Source organism: Adiantum capillus-veneris, chromosome 29 (genome assembly GCF_014529385.1).
Source record: "Adiantum capillus-veneris isolate H3 chromosome 29, ASM1452938v2, whole genome shotgun sequence".
Lineage (NCBI taxonomy): Eukaryota > Viridiplantae > Streptophyta > Polypodiopsida > Polypodiales > Pteridaceae > Adiantum > Adiantum capillus-veneris.
This window is the reverse complement of record NC_140959.1, coordinates 76,430,013-76,452,684: the sequence shown is the minus strand read 5'-3', so window position 1 is coordinate 76,452,684 and position 22,672 is coordinate 76,430,013. Positions and strand designations below refer to the sequence as shown.

The 22,672-nt window shown below is 41.3% G+C and overlaps 1 protein-coding gene across 1 annotated transcript; it reads right to left on the bottom strand.

Moving 5' to 3' along the window:
* Positions 1–19,982: 19,982 nt before the first annotated feature.
* On the bottom strand, positions 19,983–22,437 carry LOC147419431 (uncharacterized). Its single transcript, XM_086505812.1, has 4 exons — positions 21,812–22,437; positions 21,307–21,727; positions 20,748–21,082; positions 19,983–20,616 (listed from the first exon to the last, which is right to left on the bottom strand). Exons 1-4 carry the CDS (start codon positions 22,435–22,437, stop codon positions 19,983–19,985), a joined length of 2,016 nt encoding a protein of 671 aa, XP_086361938.1.
* Between the last annotated feature and the right edge of the window lie 235 nt (positions 22,438–22,672).

The window sequence follows — 22,672 nt, the reverse complement described above, 5'->3', positions numbered from 1 at the left end:
TGCATACACACTTAGAGTAACAATTACAATGATGTAAGAACAGGTCGTTGTAGAGAAGAGGTATACAAATGTCAAAGTGGATTTGTATTTTTCCTTGCCATGAGCAAGTTGAGAATGGTTTTTTTTTTTTAGTTTGCATTTTACACCGTTATGTTGCCAAAATTTAGAATTTTATATTTGTATTGTCATTGCTAAGAAGATTTTTGTTGTTTGTGGTTAATAGATTATGGCTCGTACACCATCTAAACGTGGCAGGATAGGTATCTCTCAAAGTAAGTTCAAATACATTAAGCTATTTGTTTTCTTTTCTTTTGTCTCATCATACTCACTAAACTATTTGTGTTCTTATTGTTTTTTGCTTGTAGGAGTAGGATACACATTAAGGTCTGGCACTACAGGGCATATGGCAAATGCACGATCTTCCATTGCTTCTTCCAATGTCCATCGAAAGGAGGATATTTTGGGTGATGTGCATGAAGAAGAGGATATATTGAGTGATGTGCATGAAGAAGAGGTGTTCATAGATATTCATGCTACACAAGGTGAATTGGTGGCTCACAGCGTGTCTGAAGCAACAACAATTGTTGCTAAACCTCCCGATCATCCAACAATATTTGGAAAGGATGTTCATGGTCGAATATTAGAGGAGATTGTAGAGGGTTTTATTGTAAAGAGAGGTGGGGAACCTCCTCGAATTCCTCTTTGTAGATTGATGGAAAATGAAGCCATTAGAGCAGTGGGTCCAGGCACTGAGGGCTTGGTGAAAAGGTTTGAAATGTCTGGATACAGTGTGCTTGGAGCTCCATTTCTTGTGTCATTTAAGAAGCCAGGCCATGATCAACATTATGTTTCCGACTTAGACAAAGATGAATGGGGGCCTATTTGGCAAGAAATAAGCGATGATTTTGATAATTCCCTTCCCCTTGAGTGGGAAGACTTAAGGGGAAAAAAATTTATCGTTTGGGATGGTAATCACCGTTTGAAAACTTGGAGGCATTTAATAAAAACACGTAAGTGATTTCTTTTTTGTTTAATGTAAAGTTGACTTGTATTACTCTATGCTTTCTAATTTTCTTTTTTGTTGTTGTAGAATTTTCAATGATAAAGTAGAGACATTGTTCTGTGAAATGTCAATTTGTCTTTGTTGATAGAAGTGCAGAGGGGGAGCTTATGCTAGCTTTGCGCTCTCAAACTGACTAAGCACATTTTTTTTTTGAACGTTATTGCTATTACTTTATCGATGTCATTCTACTGCCATTTAATTTAAGATATTGTGGTTTAGGATTGGTAGAACCACTGTGAGCACAAATTTTGGGCAGGAGATCTTCTTGTTCCAAAAACTGGCTGTGGTAAGCAAAGATTCTTTAATGAAAGACTTTCCCCAAGATTGGATTCGATGGATAGAGGTAGAGCTTGCTTGTGAGAAGAAGGCATCTAAAGGGAGTTGGTACAGCGCTCATGCTCTTTTATTCGCAATGCTCATATGGAAGGTATATTTTTTTGCCTTAAAGTACACTTTTTATGTAATTTCTAAAGCTTGACATTATTTTGTAAAATCTTACTTTTTGTTTTCATTTGCTCTACAAAAGGAAGACTTTGACTTGTCTCTTATCAAAGAGATGCAAGAGATCAATGATCCCTCGATTTCACTGCCAGAAAAGGAAATGGTTGCTCGAGGAAGAGTAGAAAAAATATTCAAAGAAAGAGCTTATAAGGTAAATACTTTCTCTTCTCCCCGTTTATGTTTGAATTTCTACAAAATTGTAAGTTGACATGTCATTTGAATTTGATATATTTGATTGAAAAATTGATTTGATTTGATCTCGTGCTAATGTAACATAGATGTTGGCCATTGCCAACCCCGCCAATGGCCAAGGGTTCTTCTCTTTATTATTTAACTTCAATTGGATAAGAGAAAAGGATCAAGTGGGCCTTACAAGAGACAAAGTCCACTCTTTGGCAACTTCTAAAATATCACCAGAGAGGTAATAATTTTTGGATAAAAAATACACATGAAATCATCAAATGAATCAATGCATTTATGGTTTGTTTACTGTTTGCTCTATAAGAAAAAGGAAATATTGCACTCTTTGATGCATTGCCATGTAGATGATGTTACTTCTGAGCGTTATATTAGTGCAATGAAATTTAGAATGTACTTGTGTAAAGAGTGGTATTGGGGAAATGATTGAAGAAATGCCGGAGGGCTTTGAAGCATGGTTTCATCACCAATTGAGGGACCACATTGATAAAGCTTTTGTGGAGCTTTGGAGTAAGCTCAACACAAAAGAGTCGGATGAAAAAATTCTAGAGCTTATGGAATCTTCAAGGAGAGTATTATTCAGGTAATACAATTGATATCTTTATGGTTGTTATTCTATTTTTTACTTAGAGTTTGTATAATAAATAAGTCACTTAGGAAAGGAGCTCAAATAAAGTTAACTGCATTTTATGTAGATGGCTAATTTAGCTTTACGATCAAACTTTGTTGGAGAAGTTGCCAATTGCTGTTGAAAGTTGGAGGGACCTCTCTTGTGAGGAGTGTATGTATCCACTATGGATGAGAGATTATGGTTTGATTGCTTGGGAAATTGAGTATTGCCCTTGGTCGCTAGATTACACTCGAGGCACCTACCCACGTGATGAAGGGAACTTATATAAAGGTTGTTTTTGGCATTTATAAAAACTACAAAATTGTTAAAGTGCTAATACTATTTAGATTATGTTTGTGAGAAATATATTTTTGTTTGCTTTAGAGCACGTTCTTGAAAGAAATGAAAATGGTATTGAGGAGATTGGCTCAGCTTCCAAGAAACCCACCTCTTGGAAAAGAGTAAACAATAGTACAATCTCCTCTATAAAGAAATGATTGGATTTTGTTAGATCCAAGAAGCCCAAGAAGTCTCCCAAAAAGAACCAAAAAGGTGCTCAAGGCTCCACAGGTAAACTTGCTTGTATAGATATCTAGCTGTCACTTTCTTTCTACTCAACAATTCTTTATGAAATATTTTTTTTTCTGATTATGCAGTGCCTTCCATAGATTGTGATGTGAACATTATTGGGAACATGCTAGATGTTTACAAAATTTCTCTCGATGATGAGAAATGGTAAACACATGTGAAAAGAAAGACTAACTATGTGTGGTGTGTGTTGTGAATGTTTGAAATACATTTATTTGATCGTATGCAGGATCTTGGATTTTCTTCATTCAGCCCATGTTGATGGGGAAAAGAGCAATGAAGTGGCTTCTCTTTTGTTTGCGGATTTTCCAACAAACTTTAAAGTTGAAAATTTTTCAGAGAACGAGGTATGCATCCTTCAAAACCACAATGGACAGTCTATGATAGTTTTGGAACTTTAATTAAATTAACAATGCGTATTATGCAGGTCCCTCCATGGAATCAATTTTCTCGAAAATTAAGTAAGAAAGTGGCCGTAATAGCTTCAAAGTATATGGCAGAAAATGGGTGGTACATCACCCTAAGCTCCACTGATCACTTTGGCATTGTGTCTAGCCATGCCATCGAGATGGGATTCAAAATGATGCACACCATCCTTATTTTGATCCCCGATGGTTATGTGCGAAAGACCATTGAGATTGAGAGAGTAAGTAAATTTATTTGTTGATTGAAAAGCATGCTTGTAGTTTTCTTCAATTAGATCACATTTTAGTTGTAATTTGTAGGTGGAAACACTATTGCTAGGATTGTTTTATCGTAAGGGTCAACGTCCTATCTACGATCGACGAGACGGAGAGAGCGTGGACAACAACTCTTTCGATGCCAAGTCCGGAATACTGGTGGAGCGCGTCGACGGAGAGTACATTGGAGGACACGCTCTTAGAGGTGCCGCCGAGCGTAGCCTTGACTTCTTTCGGTAAGAATATATGCTTCCTACTATGCGTTATTGGACTATGTTACATAAAGTAAAAATACACATATTTTTTGCTTTTTTAGCTGGCTTGTGCGGACATTTACTGCGGAGCATACCTACATTGTTGATATGTTTTTTGGATGTGGTGGCTTGGGCAATGTTTGCGTTGAGTTGTCTAGACACTGTCTCTGCATAGATAGTGATCCAGAGGTCTTCCATCAACATCTTTCACGCTTCAAGGCTCCATGTGTACGTGCTATTTCAGCAGTTGATGCAGATAGCGATGAGGAGACTGATTGGCAACAATATGAGCCCGGATCACATTGCCCTTGATTGACATCAACATTGGTATTATCTATCATTTTTTCTAGTTTGTGATTTTTATGGAACGACGTGTGACCATGGTGTTTGGGTGCCACTTTTTTGGTATTACTGAAGACATGTTGTTGGTGTTGATCGTCCTTATCAATTCAGCCATGATTTCATATTTATTATACTAGATAGAAGTTTGTTGAGAGCTTTGGATTTACCAAAGTAATATACCAACATATGCTTTTTTGCTTATGTAATTTCTTCTTCCCGTGAGCATTCGCTGCTGCACGGAAGCAAGTATGGAATGGGAATTTTTTTAGTTTGAATTTTCATACCGTTATGCTACCGAAATTTTGATTGCTTATCAATATCATCATGCTTTTTGTTCATGTTTGAAAACATAATCATGATTTCACGTATACAGAAAAGTTAGTCAAGCTTCACGGAAGCAAGTATGGAATGGAAAAAAAATTTGTTTGTATTTTCGCGCCGTTATGCTATCGAAATTTTGATTGCTTGTGAATATAATCATGCTTTTTGTTCATGTTTAGAAACACAATCATGGTTTCATGTATACACAAAAGTTAGGCAAGCTTCACGGAAGCAAGTATAGAATAGGAAAGCTTAACAAAAGTTAGGCAAGCTTTCACAGAAGCAAGTATGGAATGGTTTTATTTTTATTTTTCACGTTGTTATGCTGTCAAAATTTCATTTGCTTGTCAGTATTTCTTTACACTGTCGGTCTAAGAATATATATAGTTTTATATATAATATTTATATTATATATATAATATCTTTTTATTTATTTATTTATATGTGTGTGTTTATGTACGTAAGGAGATCTTCAACTCGGTAAAGTGTTTTTAAGTACTTGTTTATACAATATATATAGTTATTTATACGTGTGTTTATGTACGTATGCAGTTCTTCAACTCAGTAACGTGTTCTTGATTACTATTTTATATGCAAGAGTCTATGCGTGTTTCATTACTTTGAGGTCTTCGCCCAAACAAGTACAACCATCAATACACAGTACACACACAGTACAACTTGCATCACACTAGTACAATTTATCATGTGCTAGTGCATATTTATTTAACTATATTATTTAGTGCATAATTATTTAAATCTTGCCTCAATCTTCTATCACATTAGAGCCAGAGATGTCGACCAGGTTGATTGTGCGTTTGCAGACAAGCAAATGGTCAATCTCCGCCTGTAAAGCGGCCCTTCGAGAGCTATCTATGTACCCCCATGTCTCCCACTTGCCCAGAGCTTCCCGCATTGTCTCAAAGCCATCATTGAGTTCCTGGTCTCCGTTGTTGCGAGCGCGATTAAGGTGGTTGAACATCCGGATCGCCTTGTTTGTGTCACGCTCTCTTTGTGTAAACGTCTTCTTTTCTTCAAGGGGTGCGTTGGGGGGGAGTTTGTGAAGCTCTTCATGGATTTTTGCAACTACCTCATTACCAGTACTAGAATATCCTATAGGCATTGTATAAGTACAGGGAAAATGAAAAAATCTCTCTTGATTAGCACCTCCGATTCACTTGTGCAGCATATGGTGCTTGCCTTGTAACATTTATATAGGCTAAAGCACCATGCTCTCAAAAAGCATTGATAGTGATGGAAGAGTGGCATGTGTTAGTGACATGAGGGGTCCCACGCAGCATATGCTAACTGCTAAATTGGAACGTGCAATAATATATGCATGATTTGTCAATATGAATATTATAATCGTCTACTACTCCACCACTAACTTTTAAAGTGGGGTGTGCAATAAAATATGCATGATTTGTCACTACGATTATTATTCCCCTATAAGATTTATAAGCATCTAAAAGTGCAATGAGTAGACAATACTAACTGCCTCTCTAAGGGCTCGGGAAACACTATGATTATTATTCTTCTATGAATACTATAGGCATATAATAGTGCAATGAGTAACCACCACAAACTGCCTCTCTAAGGGCTCGGAAAACATTATTTGTGGACCCGGCTTTGGAACCTTTTCACACGCATATGAACAAGAAAACTCTCTCTCTCTCTGTCTCTCTCTCTCTCTCTCTCTCTCTCTCTCTCTCTCTCTCTCTCTCTCTCTCTCTCTCTCTCTCTCACACACACACACACACACACACACACACACACACGTGAGTAGAAAACGTGCACACAACCTCGTTCTTCACAACAAAACTCCACTTTCATCTCAATTAAAATGTGGGATATTTATAAAATATATAAATTAAACCAACACATAAACAATTCTATACCAAGATACTAAATGAAATAATTTGAACCTTCTTGCCCAAACTTGAGCCGGACTTTTTTCATTTTGAACCTATCTTTCCTCTGTCCCCCTCATCTCCCACTCTCTCTCTCTCTCTCTCTCTCTCTCTCTCTCTCTCTCTCTCTCTCTCTCGTTGTCGGTACTCTCACACCCCGATCCTATCTCTATTTCACAAGTATGTTTTTCTCTCTCCGTCTAATCCCTCTTCTCTCTCCTTCCCTCGGTACTTATTTAACATACCACAACGCCACCTTAGAGAGCATACATATGAGTGGAATCCATGCTTCTATAAACTTGAAAAAGCATCACCTGTAGCAAAAAAACACGAATTGATTAACTCACAAATAAAATTAACCCATTTTTTTGCCCTATAAGAAATGGTAGAGAGAGAATATGATTTTCATTTTTGTATATATCATCAAGAAATTAAAAAACCCAAAATTTGGAGAAAACCTTCCTATTTTTACCCTATACGCAGGATGTCGCTTTTTGGGGCCCCACATATTGCGCCATTTTCAAATATCTTGGGGATGTATCCTGTTTTCGAATATTCTCCCTCTCAAAGCACTACTTTTCTCAAAAAAAATCCTTGCTCCTTCTGTTCTTTCACTACACCTTTGTTTGCACCATATCCAACCCATCATCTTCTTGTCTATATCCAAGCTTTGATCTTGCTTTTGGGAAAACTGGTAGAGCTTATTCTGTTCAGAATTTCATTTCGGGCTCATTTCGACCTCCATTTTCACTATGCCAGGTCTGCATAGGCAATTTTGTCATTTTGTGCAAAAATGTTGCCAGTGCCAATTACTGCATAACAGGTCCCATACAGTCCACTGCGGGTTGTGCTATATAGCACGTGCTTGTCTCACTCAATTTCTCCTCATTTCGAGCAGTTTTCACATTAGGTGCAGGCATTTTCCATGGCTGACAACAACATAGATTTATTCAAGATGTTTGCTGCTAAGGACAAATTGGATGGGGACAATTACCCTATGTGGGATTACATGATGCAACATGTACTTGTATCAAAGGATGTTTGGAACATTGTGCAGGGCATTGATGTATGCCATGGTACTATGGATGCAGACAATGTTGAGGATACTCCAGATTTTGTTGCCAGGGTTGTTGCTGTCAAAGTTGTTTTGCATACGCCGTGAGCAGGCCATTGGGATGTAAGAGATGTGCAAGCTCATGCATTGATTGAATTTTCTGTGAAGTGAACTCTCACTCCTTACATCCGTTCAACAAAAACTACAAAACAGGCTTGAAATATTCTAGCAGTTCTTTATGCAAGCCGCAATGAGGCTAAAGTTTCTTTGTTGGCTAAAGCGCTCAAATCAAAGATTATGCATGAGAAAGATGAAATGGACACTTTCTTTATTGTTGTCAAGGATGATAATGAGCAAATACTGTTGTCAAGGATGTTAATGAGCAAATACTTTCTGCACGAGAAGTCATTTTTGACAGTTCACTTGTGCACCATACTTTTGCTAGTACTTGGAGACTTACGACCCAAGGAAATCCTGAAGTTGTCAAGATTGATACATTATGCACATTGTTGTTGCAAGATTCACTTTACAAAAAAAATAGGACTAGGCAACATGCAGTTGAACATGCTTTTATTGCAGCTCAAAGAAAAGGTAGCAACAGCAATGTAACCACTTCTTATGGTTTTGTTGCAAGTGGAAAAACTTATGCTCCTAATGCTTCTATGGCAACACTTCGTCTAGAAATTCTAGTGATAAGGGCAAAGAGATGATGTGTTGCCATTATTGTAAAGCTAATGATCACTTGAGCAAGCAATGTCCCAAATTCAAGGCAAAAGAGGCTAAGAAGAAAGAGGCTAGATCCACTACAGTGTCCAATACAAGTGTAGCAATTGTAGAGTCTTCTGTCAAAGGAGATTGTGATACTGATGTTGATGCAAAATGGGCATTTAGTGTAGAGTGTACTTATCCTATTGTCCATGATGCATGTATGTCAGGTGTTGCACACACACATGGTGATACAAAGCACATTACCTCACATCGTGATTTGTTTACCTCTATTGAGTCTGTTCCTCATGGGAATACGGTGACTTGTGCCAACAATGCCTCTTATATTCTTCAAGAAGTTGGAAAGATTGTGATTACTGCTGCAAATTGAAGCTCTTTCAGAGTTGTTGATGCATTGTATGTACTTGGGATAAAAAAGAACCTTTTTTCTGTATCTACACTTGCTAGACTTGGTCTTGTAGTCAAATTTGTGGATAACAGATTATAGTTCATGATCACAGTTTTTGGTGATGAAATTGTTGCATCTAGTCCTTTGTGTTGTAGGCTATATAAGCTCACTTTGTATGACAAGTGTGGATAAAATTTTGTAAATGCAGTTGCAGATTCAAGGGTTGTTTCAGATGCAAAATTGTGGCATGCACGTTTTGGGCATCTAAATTTTTCTAGTTTGTTGTGTTTGCAAAAATCTAATATGGTTGCTTCTTTGCTGCCTCTTGAAGCACCTGTCCAGGTTTGTGAGGGCTATATTTTGGGTAAAATGCAGCATGATAAGTTTCCAAAGGATGGGTCAGTTCATGCTACATGAAGATTTCAATTTGTGCATAGTGATGCTTGTGGGCCTATGCAAACTCCGTCCTTGAGAAATTAAATGTACTTCGTGACTTTCATTGATGACTACTCCAGGCATGCATGGTCATATCCATTGAAAGCTAAGTCCAAAGTGGCTATGTGCTTTAAGAAATTTCTTGCTATGGCTACAAATGTCTCAAAATGTATTATGGGCACCCTCCATTCCAATCAAGGGGGGAGAGTATATGTCTTATGAATTGAATGCATTTGTGGCTAGTCATGGGATAAAACACCAATATACAATGTCGTATACGCCTCAACACAGATCAGCTTATTATTGATGCAGATGTACATGATGTACTTGACGAGGAAAGGGATGAAAATGAGCAGGCTAGATGTATGCCAAAATGGTTCGTGCACACTTTGCGTGATAGTAAACTGGATGCAACTTTGTCTAGTCATACTAGTTCAGGTTCTCGCCATGCCTCTTATGCATCAGATTGTTATGCTTTGGCTATGTCTAGCTTATGTGATATAGAGGAACCTCTATCTTTTGATGAAGCACAGAATTCAAAAAATGGATGGATGCCATGCAATTAGAATATGATGCACTTATAGAACATGACACATGGACTTTATGTGATTTGCCTCCTGGCAAAAAGGACATTGGTACAAAGTGGGTTTACAAGTTGAAATGCAAGCCGGATGGTGAGGTTGATCACCATAAGGCTCGACTTGTAGCAAAAGGCTATGCGTAGCAAAAATGCATAGATTATAAAGAAACTTTTTCTCTCACTTGTAGTATGACTACTGTTCGTTTTTTATGTGCATTGGCATCTCATTTTGGTTGGGATCAACCTGATATTGTTACTGCTTTCTTGAATGGTGACATTTGTTAGGAAGTCTATGTAATGTAGCCTCGCGGTTTCGTCAAGAAAGGACAAGAGGACAAAGTGTGCACATGTAAGAAGGCTTTGTATGGGTTGAAGCAATCTCCTCGTGCTTGGTATGAGAAATCTAACACTCATTTGGTTGAACAAGGCTTTCATAAATAGTCCAACAGAAAGCACATTGAATGTCAAGCGTTGTCGGGGGATATGTGTTCACTACGTGAGCCGGGCAGGTGTCGGGCCTCGGGCTGTGGGAGGTGTGAAAGAGAGAGAACAAGAGACAATGGCAGCTCTGGAAATCACCACAATCATCAATTAACTAAATATTACTTTGAGTACAACTTAGTCCTTAGCCAAGGCGGGCTATTAACAGCACCGTCACTTGGATCATCTGCTAACTAGGAGTTTAAGCTCCCATTTTTAGGATTAACCGGGCCGTTAATGACACCGAACTTAATAAAATGCTAATTCAATCTCTAACATATGACGGTGATGAAAATTTTCCTCTTCCGCTTTATCAACTTCAAATACCTCGCGGATTTTGCAAGCTTCAATTCAGTTCACTGCCTCGATCATCAAACTTCAGTTATTACCAATTATCCTGTAACTTCTTGCTTTATGCACTTTGGACTGGCTTATCTACTGTTCACGAGCTTTATCTTCACCTCTACTCGACTTGCTCTGAGTCCCTTAACCCCTGCTTGGCCTGCCTCATGCTTTCTTACCTTGCTTTGTTTACTGTGCATGCCTTCTCTTGCTTTGGTTCAAGACCAAGCTCGCCTTCTCAAACTTACTCGCTTCGACCTCAATTAGACCAAACCTAGACTTTTGCTTGTAATCCTCTTCTCGCCTTGGCTTGCTCAAGCCTCGATGCGCTTGCCCTCAAGCTTCTTTGACCAAGGTTCTCTTCTTACTTCGTCTCAAGCTTCCTCTCGCCTTGACCAATCTCCTCCGGGCTTCTTGCTTCCCGAGAACTAGAGCAAGATAGATGGAGCTTGCTTGTTGAGAACGAGAGCGAGAGAGAGAGCTTCCTTGTGCCCGCTCCTTCTTCGCTTGCTTTGCTTACCAAAGAGTAGACGAAAACGAGAGCGAGAGAAAGGGATATTTTCTTCCTACGAGCCCTCCTCGCCTTCTTTTCCTTCTCATTGTTCTCCTTCCTTTTTCCGAGCTTCACTAGCCGAGGTCTCCTCCTCGCCTTTTTTCTTGCCTCCAAGCTCTTCCCTGCTTTTTTTATTCTTCTTCTTCTTCTTCTTCCTTTCTTTCTCTTTTTCTTTCTTTCTTCTTCTTCTTCTTTTTGGCCTGTCTAAGGCAAAGGCTATAGAGATGGGTTTCCTTTTTGCTGTTGGGAAAAAAAAAGGCAATTTCAGTTCTTAATTTTTGTAAAGAAAAAGTTTGATTGGTTGAATATGATAGTGCCCTAATTTTTGTAAAGAAAAAGTTTGATTGGTTGAATATGATAGTGGGCACTCATGAAGAGCGTGTAAAAGCAATGATGAATGATATCAATGAGTTTTCTTGGCATACTGATTTTCATATATATATACATATATAGAGATTTAGAGAGAGAGAGAGAGCAGTCTGGCTTCTCGTTCCTCTTGTCGCGCGCAACCCTCACGACTCTGTAGCATCATTTGCTGGCCTTGAAAACTCGTGTGGAACTTCACTTCCTCTGTTGAATTCCGACAACAAGATCATCCCTAGAACCACATGTATCAAGCACTACCGAGAATGCTACCGCACGACAATTCCATGCCAGTCTTGACAATGCTTGTCATCTCTGGCTTCTCAGTGCCCTCTCCACCTTCACTTGCAACATCTCTATAGCTCATGCTCTCCACCATCTGGCAACTCATACCATTTGAGTTGAAGGGCTTGCAGTCAATGCATCCCTGATCGTAGACTACAAAACAAGATTTCACCTACAACATCTCTATAGCTCACGATCTCGGCTATAGAAGCCCATGCCATTTGAGTTCAATGGCATGCTCATACTCAGCGTATCCCTCTTCTTATCCTACGAAGCACAGCTCTTTTTGGTTTGAGGGAGATGGGAATCGATATGTTCAATATTTGTGCTTGCGCCAGAGAGAGAGAGAGAGAGAGAGAGAGAGAGAGAGAGAGAGAGAGAGAGAGAAAGAGAGAGAGATTCTTTCAGTTTCAAGATGGTCAGGGATTACGGTGGCTATGACGATGTGCAGGAGACGCAACAGTCTCAGGAGCCTCAAGAAACTTGACCGATCAGTAGGTTACTGGCTAGGGCAAGGACAAATACTTGCTAAAGACTTTGAACTTTGATGCTACCTAAATGGCTTCCTACCTCTTTCTTCTTATCCAACAACTCTTCGCACAGTTTCGTGTGAGCCCAAGTCATGGAGAGAGTTGGCATGCGCTTCTCCTCCACTGTTTGAAAATACTACAAGCAACTGTTCATCGTAGCACCTAGTGTCCTTTGATGTGGTGCGCGACAGAGACTCGTTGTACGCATTCAGCTCACAACTTTTTTGAGGAATTCAATTTCCTTCCCACATAATGGACAAATGATCACCCTCCATTTCTCTCAAACTTCTTTCAAGACCACTGATTAGTACCCAGGTTCTACTCCGTGTCCATTGTCGACAAGATTTGTGTAAAATCAAGTGAAATGTCAAAGATGCATGTGGTGTTATATGTGTGCATTTCAGTAGTAATACAAAAGTATGCACTTATGGGGTTGAAGCTTCGATACTTAGCAGTAACACGCTCGCAAGTTTCTTGATTCCAAAAGCATATGATAGAGCTAAGCTGTAGAGATGAGCTATGATTAGAAGTGAAAAGAAATGAGAATTTTTCCTTTGCTTTTGGAAATACAGGGTCAATGTTGGGGTTAAATTTATGCTAATCTTCAACTTTTCTTATATATGCAAGGATTTGCAGATTCAAGCTCCAATTGCATTGTCTTCTCTTGAATGCCTGGTGTGAATTCTAATTCAAAATAGACCCCTCAATGCATAGATTATAGTGAGTTATTAAGTTTGTCTCCACTCTGGAGTGCCTCTGGGAGCAATGATTTCAGCCAAGCCAAAGTCAACAAGGATTGCTTCCTTGGCACCATTGCTTTTCATTCACCTTGAGCTTCCACTATAGCCCCTACTATTTTTCATTGTTTAAGTTGCACCTTAAATTCTACCGACTAAATAATGAATAAGGCTTGTGGCTTGAATGCTTGCTCTTCTCAAATTAGTTTTCTTTAGATGGCAGAACTCGTGATTTTATCACTTGTTCTTTTTCTTTCTTTCTTCTTCTTCTCTTGTCCTTCTTCTTTCTCTCCACGGCGCTTCTTCTTCCTCTTTCCCCCTCTTGCTTATCTTTTAAAAAAACCCTATTGAAGCTTTCCTTTTAAGAGGGGCAACGACCGCGCCTTCGTTGCCCTCTCTCTTTTCCCCCCTCCACACTTGGAAAAAAACCCTTTTTTGCTTGGGTAGCATTCCCACCTTCTTTTGGGCGGGCGGCCAGCCATTAGCTTAATTGAGTGACCTAGCCATTTTGTAATGGCACCGCGTTTGGCGTGCGTTCATGTTGACCAAAGCATTGCTAAGCATGTCCGCTCTGGTTCCCCTCAAGGACACCCCATTTGGCATACACTTCGACCTAGTATTTACATAGCACCACTTTCTCCAATAGCCAGAGTCGGCAAGGTGCAAGCACAAGAAAATCCATTTGAGAAAGGTGCAAGCACAAGCAAATCCATTTGAGAAAGGCCTTCCTTTCGCATTCTGTTAAAGCAGCTCAAACGTTCCACGCCGTAGCTATGTAAAATGTACCGCAAGAGACGACATTTTTTTAAAATCCACTCAAGCACTTATCGTGCTCTCTGAAGTGCATCACATTGGGCATACATCTCAACCAAAGCACTGTTGCCTTGACCACTTACTCTACTGCATCCGAAACCCAAGCTGCAGGTCAAAACTCCCAGATAGCACTCTGATCGAGCGGACCGGTCTGGTATGGAACAGGCCTCTGATGCATCTTTAACGACCAATAAATTGGCAATCGGAACTCCGATCGCTGATGTAAAAGGACTGACGCTCTCCACAAACTGCGCACTTCAGGTCCGTGCATTCAATTCATTTTTGTCAGCTCAGCTGCAGTTGCCCAATCCGGTACGGATCTGCAATCAACTTAAATCGTAGCTCCAATCGACAAGCCGTAAAGATAGGCCGGTAGAGCACTTCAAGCACTATAGTTCTAGATCATACTCTTACATCTATGCTCACTTCAAGCATACTCCTTTTTTGCATCATTAAGGCATCAGTTGGCCTTTTAAAGACACATCTGACATACATTAATCATTAAACTTGGCCTGTTAACAAGCCCTGATCACTACTCACTAAATGTGTAGGCTTCAAAGAAGCTTAGTTTGCATTTCTTTGCGCTTTTTTCTCTTCATGGAAGCGGAGCCGCACGACAGCGTGAGGGCGATGTACTTCTCATTGTTGTTCATTAAGTGGATGATTTTTTTATCACTGGTCCCAATGAGGCACATGTTGATGAATTTCAGGCTCATTTCAATGCTACTTTCAAGATGAAAGATTTGGGGCTGTTGCATCATAACTTGGAATACAGTTTAATTAGTGTTATGTTGTTATTTCCTTGTATCAAAAAAGTTACATAGAGACATTGCTATGTAAGTTTGGACTTAAGGATTGCAAACTATTGCCACTGCCATGGAAATAGGGTTGAAGTTGAGTCTACATGATGTTGGTGACATAGTCACATGGGGACGGGGACGGGTCTCGGGACGTGGTGGGTCCCGGGGACAGGGACGTGGCAAAATAGGGGACGAGGGACGCGACAGGGGACGCGCTTTAAAAAACACTAATTCTTGCAGATTTAATATTGAGACAATAGTGAACACTTAGAGCACAATATTACAAAGAAAAAGTGTTTTTTGCATTCATATTACATAACACCAAAATATAACAAAGGGCGTGAGGCGTTGTCAGGAGTTTTTTGGAGCAAGGGATTGCGCATATGTACATACACATGCATTGTGCATCGAATAAAGGATTGCCCATTTTCCATAGCCAGGTGGTTATGTGGGGCCCACATGTGTACAGGTAGGACAGGGTGTACATAGTGCATCGATTTTCACTATTACCAGTACCACTATGTTTTTTCTATAATAAAGAGGAGTTGGTAGCACGTAAAACTTCTCCAGGAAGCTATCCGTGGGCCAACAACATGAGTTAAGCAGGTGCGTCATATGGCATCTAGTGGCGTCAGGACGGCGAATGGGGTCAATACTTGCACGCGGAGAAGTACGGACACAACGTGGGTGTTTCCTTGTGATAATTAGGCAGAAAGGTCATCATGAGGACCACTTTTTGGGGCCACTTCACGTGGTGGCGGGATGCATTATTGAAAAGAAATGAGTGCAAGGTGTGCGGATGATGCAAAAAGGTGACAACTATGCACTGCGAGGTCAGTTTTTGGCCTGTTCGGGGTCCGTTTGAGGTCATCTAAAAGGCCAAGGGTGCCCAAATAATAAAGCTAAGTGTGGAAACTGAAAAAACAGAGAGAAGACTAGAAAAAACGTGGAGAAGAGAGGAGGAACAGCCGCAGGTGCGTGTTTGCTCATTTTGGAGCCTGTTTTGGCCATAAACTGCTCATCCGAGGTCGGATTTGAGCACTTTGACATTGTAGACTAGGGTTTTGGGCCGTTCCGGACGCAATGGCGCTGTCCATTTTGCCAAATTCCTCATTTTTTTCTATTGTTTTGGCTGTGTAAGTTTCTCCTATGAATGAAGCTTCTTCTCCAATTTGTGATTGTATCTGGCATATTTTACCCATATTGTGTGAGCTGTTTGCCCCATTGGTGTTGGCCCAAGCTCATTTGTATCTAAACATCATAAATTCTCCTCTTTTGAGCTGATTTTTTTGGGTGTGTGTGTGTGTGTGTTTGTGTGGAGTGGGTAAGTGGATAGTCTCTCTCCTCTCACTCCAGAGGTGTGTTCCCTGTCTCGGCCAGGTGTGTTGTGTAAGCCGAGTGGTGCCCCATAGTGTGTGTGTGTGTGTATCTTCCCAAGAGTGTGTGTCGGGTCGTTATAGAGGAGATGTGTGTGTTTTCATCCGACTCACATTCTTTTGGTGCCCCCACGGAGGATCTTCTTCGAGTACCTTTTGCTTCCAGCTTCGAGCTTCGAGCTTCGGGATTACAGGTTGCAGGTTGCAGATCACAGATTACAGGTTACAGGTTACAGGTTACTGGGACAGGTACAGGTACAGGTGATTCACACAGGTACAAGTAGCTGGAGTTCAGTGTTACACTGACAGTGGGAGTCAATTGCAGTTGTCGTGGGTATGCATCATTTGGCACCTGTTTGAGCGCATTGTCTGTTGGATTGTACGTTACTTGTGGAAACTTCCATTGTACGCCTTTGTGGAGCCATATATGGTTTTATTTGGCAGTCCCAGCCATTTCTGAGACTTGGTCTGGAAGATAGTCATTTCTGAGACTTGACTATATGCGATTTGCATTAGCCTTCGTGTGAGGGTCAATAGCGTGAGGTTTTATTGAGCTGGGGGATTCTCAAATGTGGAGATCCTTTCGGTGATACAAGTAGCTGGAGCACCCTTTTCATGACCTCTCCATAGGCTATGTACTAGTGAGTCCTATTTGATGCTCGGGTTCTATTGTTGGCAATTTATGCATACAGATACAGTCTATATTTTGGGTTCTCATTGCTCTACTTCTGGGGATACTCTGTCAAAATTTTTCCAAGTTATGATGACTGGTTTTTTGGTCTTTTGAGCCATTTATGATGTTATGCTGTTGAAATTTTGGCAAATCAGAGGATAAGACAAGTGTGCTTTCTTGGGAGCTTCATGGTTGGCTTTGATGGATGATCAAAATGGCCCTCAATTCACTCCTTTTCATTTAACTCAGAGAATCCAGATAAATGTTCATGTGTCCAGGAAGATTTTTTTCCAGCAGCGCATAGTCTTTATGTTCGGGCCAAGAAGATTAAGGGAGATACTGGAATGTCCTTAATTCCAATGATCAACTACGAAAACTCATTTGATGTGCATGTGTTTGTCCTTATCTAAAGTTGAGCTCCATTGAAGTTTCTGGGGATTGGGTAGTGAAAAGTTTTGGGTTCTTGCACGTGTGTTCGAAGGGGTTCTCAAAGAATTAAACTTGGGTAGCCATGGCTTTCTCTTATTCGGAATTTCATGGAAGAAGTGGTGAAGATGCGGAAGACTTTCTGGAGCAAGTCGAGGTGGCATGCATAAGCAACAAAATGTGTGATGAGGACAAGATTTTGAGGCTATTTGGATTGCTTTTGAAAGATGAGGCCCGTGTTTGGTTCATGGATTTGGAAGCTCAAGAAGAAGTGGCTTCTTCTTATGGTTTGAGTCTTGACGAGTTTATAGAAGCTTTTTTAGAGCGTTTCCAAGTTTTTGAAGATGCAAATGCAGTATGGAATGAGCTCAATGCTCTTAAGCAAGGTTCTTGTCAAGGTGTTGATGCCTATGTACACGGTTTTACAGATTTATGGACTCGTTGGTGTGTTGCTCTTAAGGATGAGACCCCCCCTTGTTCATTGAAGAAAAGTTTTTTTGTTGATGGTTTGTCACCTTGGTTGCGGTTCGAGGTTGAGTTGAAGAGGCCCGAGTCTTTTGAAGATGCGGTATGCATTGCAAAGCACAAGGAATGGAAGTTTAAGCGTCTTGAGGAACATGGTATTAGTACAGGTATGCATGTGCAAGATGGATTTGACATGGAAGATGAAGTTAAGCCTAAGCAGGTGAAAAGTAGCCTATCCTATGATATTTCTCGTTTCTTCCCAAGGTCTATTGTGAAGCATAAAGAGGTCTTGCAGGTTGACAGGTTTCTGGAAGAGCCTAAAGAGGTGAGTAATGCTTTGGATACAGGATTGAAAAGTCTTGAAGAGGATGCATTGGCTACTTGTGTACCTTGTGATTCTGGGTGTGAGTGTGAGGTTGAGGTCATTGATGATGAGCACATATCTTTGGATACTAGTTCCTTGGAACTTAGGGAAGAGGGCAAGGTTGAGAGCCATTTTGTGGATTTGTTGGATGTGGAGCCTGTTTTGAAGCCATATTTTGATGTATGTGCAGTGATTGAACCGATCTGTGAGCATGATTGTGGTTTAGAGCAGGGATCTGTATTCTTGGAGACTGATGAACCCATGCTAGAAGCTATGGATAGTGGTGCTAGCCATGATTATGATGTGGATAAAGTTATGTGTGATTATGAGTATGCTTATGATGATGAGAAGGGGTTTGGCATATATGAGTCCAATCTTAGCTATGTGGATGCCTATGCTAGGGATATGTGTGCTGCGGGGATACTTTTGTGCTTTGGATATCAACAACTTTACCTTCACACAATGATTTTAGCTACTTGGGTGCATGATTTGCATGTTGTTGCTATGGCTGGTGAAGCCAAGATGCCAGGTGATGAGTCACTTGAGTTGTCTCTATCAGTTGGGTTGAATGTGGCATGCAATATTTATGCTTTTGGAACTCCAGACAGGGCGGATGTGATAGTTGGATATGCCTATGGTGCATTTTGGTTGTTTGTTGACAAATGTAGGTGTGGTATTATGATGCTTCTTGTGAATCAGGCGATATGCCTTTGGCCTTTTGATCCAGGTGAAATGAGCATCTACTAGTGCTGCTGCTGAGCATGAATGCTCTAGCAGGCTAAGGGGTGGGCAAATTATGTCAGGAGTTTTTTGGAGCAAGGGATTGCGCATATGTACATACACATGCATGGTGCATCGAATAAAGATTGCCCATTTTCCATAGCCAGGTGGTTATGTGGGGCCCACATGTGTACAGGTAGGACAGGGCGTACATAGTGCATCGATTTTCACTATTACCAGTACCACTATGTTTTTTCTATAATAAAGAGGAGTTGGTAGCACGTAAAACTTCTCCAGGAAGCTATCCGCGGGCCAACAACATGAGTTAAGCAGGTGCGTCATATGGCATCTAGTGGCGTCAGGACGGCGAATGGGGTCAATACTTGCACGCGGAGAAGTACGGACACAACGTGGGTGTTTCCTTGTGATAATTAGGCAGAAAGGTCATCATGAGGACCACTTTTTGGGGCCACTTCACGTGGTGGCGGGATGCATTATTGAAAAGAAATGAGTGCAAGGTGTGCGGATGATGCAAAAAGGTGACAACTATGCACTGCGAGGTCAGTTTTTGGCCTGTTCGGGGTCCGCGTTTGAGGTCATCTAAAAGGCCAAGGGTGCCCAAATAATAAAGCTAAGTGTGGGAACTGAGAAAACAGAGAGAAGAATAGAAAAAACGTGGAGAAGAGAAGAGGAACAGCCGTAGGTGTGTTTTTGCTCATTTTGGAGCCTGTTTTGGCCGTAAACTGCTCATCTAAGGTCAGATTTGAGCACTTTGACATTGCAGACTGGGGTTTTGGGTCGTTCCGGACGCGATGGCGCTGTCCATTTTTCCAAATTCCTCATTTTTCTTCTGCTGTTGTGGCTGTGTAAGTTTCTCCTATGAATGAAGCTTCTTCTCCAATTTGTGATTGTATCTGGCATATTTTACCCATATTGTGTGAGCTTTTTGCCCCATTGGTGTTGGCCCAAGCTCATTTGTATCTAAACATCATAAATTCTCCTCTTTTGAGCTGATTTTTTTGGGTGTGTGTGTGTGTGTGTGTTTGTGTGGAGTGGGCAAGTGGATAGTCTCTCTCCTCTCACTCCAGAGGTGTGTTCCCTGTCTCGGCCAGGTGTGTTGTGTAAGCGGAGTGGTGCCCCATAGTGTGTGTGTGTGTGTATCTTCCCAAGAGTGTGTGTCGGGTCGTTATAGAGGCGTTGTGTGTGTTTTCATCCCGCTCACAGCATGTGCGACACAGTACACCATTGGTGGGGTGATCAAGCATCAATCATCCTCGCCAAGGGGAAAAACATAATGATGTACAAGTGAAGAGTGGATAAGTAGAGTTTAGCATAATGGAGAGTCAAAAAGGGAAGGACTCGAGTCAAGAGTCAAGACTCGAGACTCGATAGGTCTAGACTCTAGACTCTACATGTTGGCCCATGGTGCCAACTGAATGTCAACTGGCTCTACATAGTCCATTTGATCCAAAAAATCATCCTCAAGTGGTGTTGTCTCAATCTCTGCCTCTGGCACCTCTACATCTATCTGTGTCTCTGGGATAGGATCACCCTCAGCAAGTGCCCACTCCGCGAAATCATCACTTTGATCTGACTTGGAAAGCATCTTCAAATTTGATGAGACATATATGAGATCATTGGCTCTCTGTACATCAAGACGATTCCTCTTCTTTGAGGCTACATGAGCATACACACTCCAAAGTTTCTCCAAGAAACTTGTAGTGCATGCTTGGCTAAGAATGCGAATAGCCAAATCCTGTAAACCGCCCAATCCCACCCCAAACTCCTCCCACCAAAGAGCACTCCCCATCTCAAAGCTAGATGCTTGTGCATCGGGCATGTGACAAATTTCTCCCTTTCCATTCCTGTAGACATTTATTTTCCTCCGAATCTCAGTCCTTTCCTTTGGGTCAAGCACAAGGCGGGCAAGGATGGTTTGCCAACCATTCATCACCTCTTTGTCCTTGTATTGGTTCCCTTGTTGGAATTGTGGATCCACTACATAAGCGGCCGCATGAAGAGGAGAATGGTAGGCATTCCACCTTGACACACACAATTCTTGGATCTCCTCGTACTTATGTTATGAAGATTCAAAACAAAGTTAAAACTCAAGCGAGTAAACTTGTAAAGCATAGGGAAAACTTAAAAGTGACTCTTCCGACGAAGTTTTTCAAAAGAGTCAATCATGGTGTCCATGGCCTCATATATCTTGCCGATGCAAGGCTTCATGGAATCCAACACCCGCAAGAGGTGGATGATAGGCTTCACCATTTTGGAGATTTTCTTTACTTCCTCCCACCATTCCAGCATGTCAGCCGGTGCTCGGCATACCACTCCGTTGACACTTTTTGACTTGGGGATTGCCAAGAACTCATCACTAATGAAGAGTCCCCTCAATGCCCCACTACATGAACTCAAGCGATGGAGCATAATAAAGTTGTAGGCGAAGCGAGTCTCCGAGTATTTGAGAAGAGCTAGCTTTGACCTCTTTGAAAATTCAGCCCTCACCTATTTAGAAAAATCAAGTTTCAAAATTTAAAACGAGAATTGGCCTTTCATATTGAAATTAGATTCGAATTGAAATAAGATTGGTTAACACTTAATGGTTACCTTATGATGATTATTGACAAAAGTCACCATCTAATTCGCATGCTCAATGACAGGGGAAATCCGTTCCAAGGCACCTATATCTTTGAGAAATTGTTGAGGCAATGATTCATGCAATATGTGACCGTGGTTTCTAGATAAAGGGATTCAATGATGGCTCCAGGGGCATGATTGCTATTTTCTCCATCAGTGATGATGGCAATGACATCATGCTTTCCCACCTTCTCAATGGTAAGCACCCACGCCGATGCAAGTACTTGCACACTCTTCCCGGTCCCCGATGCATCATGAGAGTCAATGAAATACATCTCCCCCCGAGAATATGCCACCATGCCATGAATGGAGCGGCGACGGGTATCACTCCACCCATCCACAATGAGGGATACCCCATTCTTCTTCCATGAAGCCCTTGGGGATGCACATGCCGCCTCCACCATGATTTTCTCCCTATCAAGAAGAGTGGTGCGCAAGCTCTCCGAAGAGGGAGGGACATATGTGGGTCCAAACTCTCCGATCTTCCGTGCCCTTTCTTTAAAATATGGAAATCTTTGATGTAAAAAAAAAACGTGTAAATGAGACTTGAGTGATATGCATTGTCTAAACTAAAGATTAAAGCTTAGCTTGGCTTACTGCGCTGCATTGAAAGCAATATGGTCATGGTAGAAAAATCTTGCTACGGCCACATCTACCTCCTCTTTCACGGCCGGTTTCCAACTATCTCCAAGAGTTGCTTGCTGCTTGGGTGGACGAAAATGAGGGACGGATGACGATGAAGGGCTGGTAGAGAGTGGAGGTGCGTGGTCACCGTCGGTGCCAGTTGATGCACAAAATGATGCCGAAGAAGGGGATGCCGATGCTCGGATGAAAGCCGCTGTGTCCATCTCCCTCGGATTCACCATGCGACACTTGGTACGATTCTTCTTGGCTTCTTTTATATCTACAAGAGTCTTCTCAAGGTTTAGAAGCTTTTGCTTCTCCTCTTCTGAGCCGGTTTGCGGGTAAAATTGAACTTGATGTCCTTTTTCGTGAAGGAAGTGGACGTGCAACTTCCTCACGGAACCATTGCGCTCGTAGCCACAACGGTGGCACTTCCACGGCTTGATTCCACCTCCAACACCGGACTTGGGAGTAATCACCTCATTCCACCATGTCCATGTGAAGTCGGCGGACGAAGGGGGTTGAGAAGCGGCGGCGGGGCCGGAGGAAGGAGAAGGAGGAGGGCTTAGAGAATCTTGGGATCCATCTTGAGATGCCATTGATGATAGATATTAGAGAAGGGCTGAAGAGAAGGAAGAGGAGTAGGAGAAATCTTGAGGGAGAGGAGATCTGTGTGTGTGTGTGTGTGTGTGTGTGTGTGTGTGTGTGTGTGTGAGAGAGAGAGAGAGAGAGAGAGAGAGGAACTTCAATGGGAACTTCAAGTCTTCAAGGAAGTGGCCTTGAGCCTTGAGGCTTGGGTATGATAGTAGATACTATGAGGCTATGAGCCTTGAG

Coding starts and splice junctions, on each gene's coding strand:
- LOC147419431 (XM_086505812.1), bottom strand. CDS start 22,437: ATGGCATCTCAAGATGGATCCCAAGATTCTCTAAGCCCTCCTCCTTCT. Junction 21,083..21,306: donor CCCTTTATCTAGAAACCACG/GTCACATATTGC, acceptor TTTTCTAAATAG/GTGAGGGCTGAATTTTCAAA. Junction 20,617..20,747: donor GACACCATGATTGACTCTTT/TGAAAAACTTCG, acceptor GTGTGTGTCAAG/GTGGAATGCCTACCATTCTC.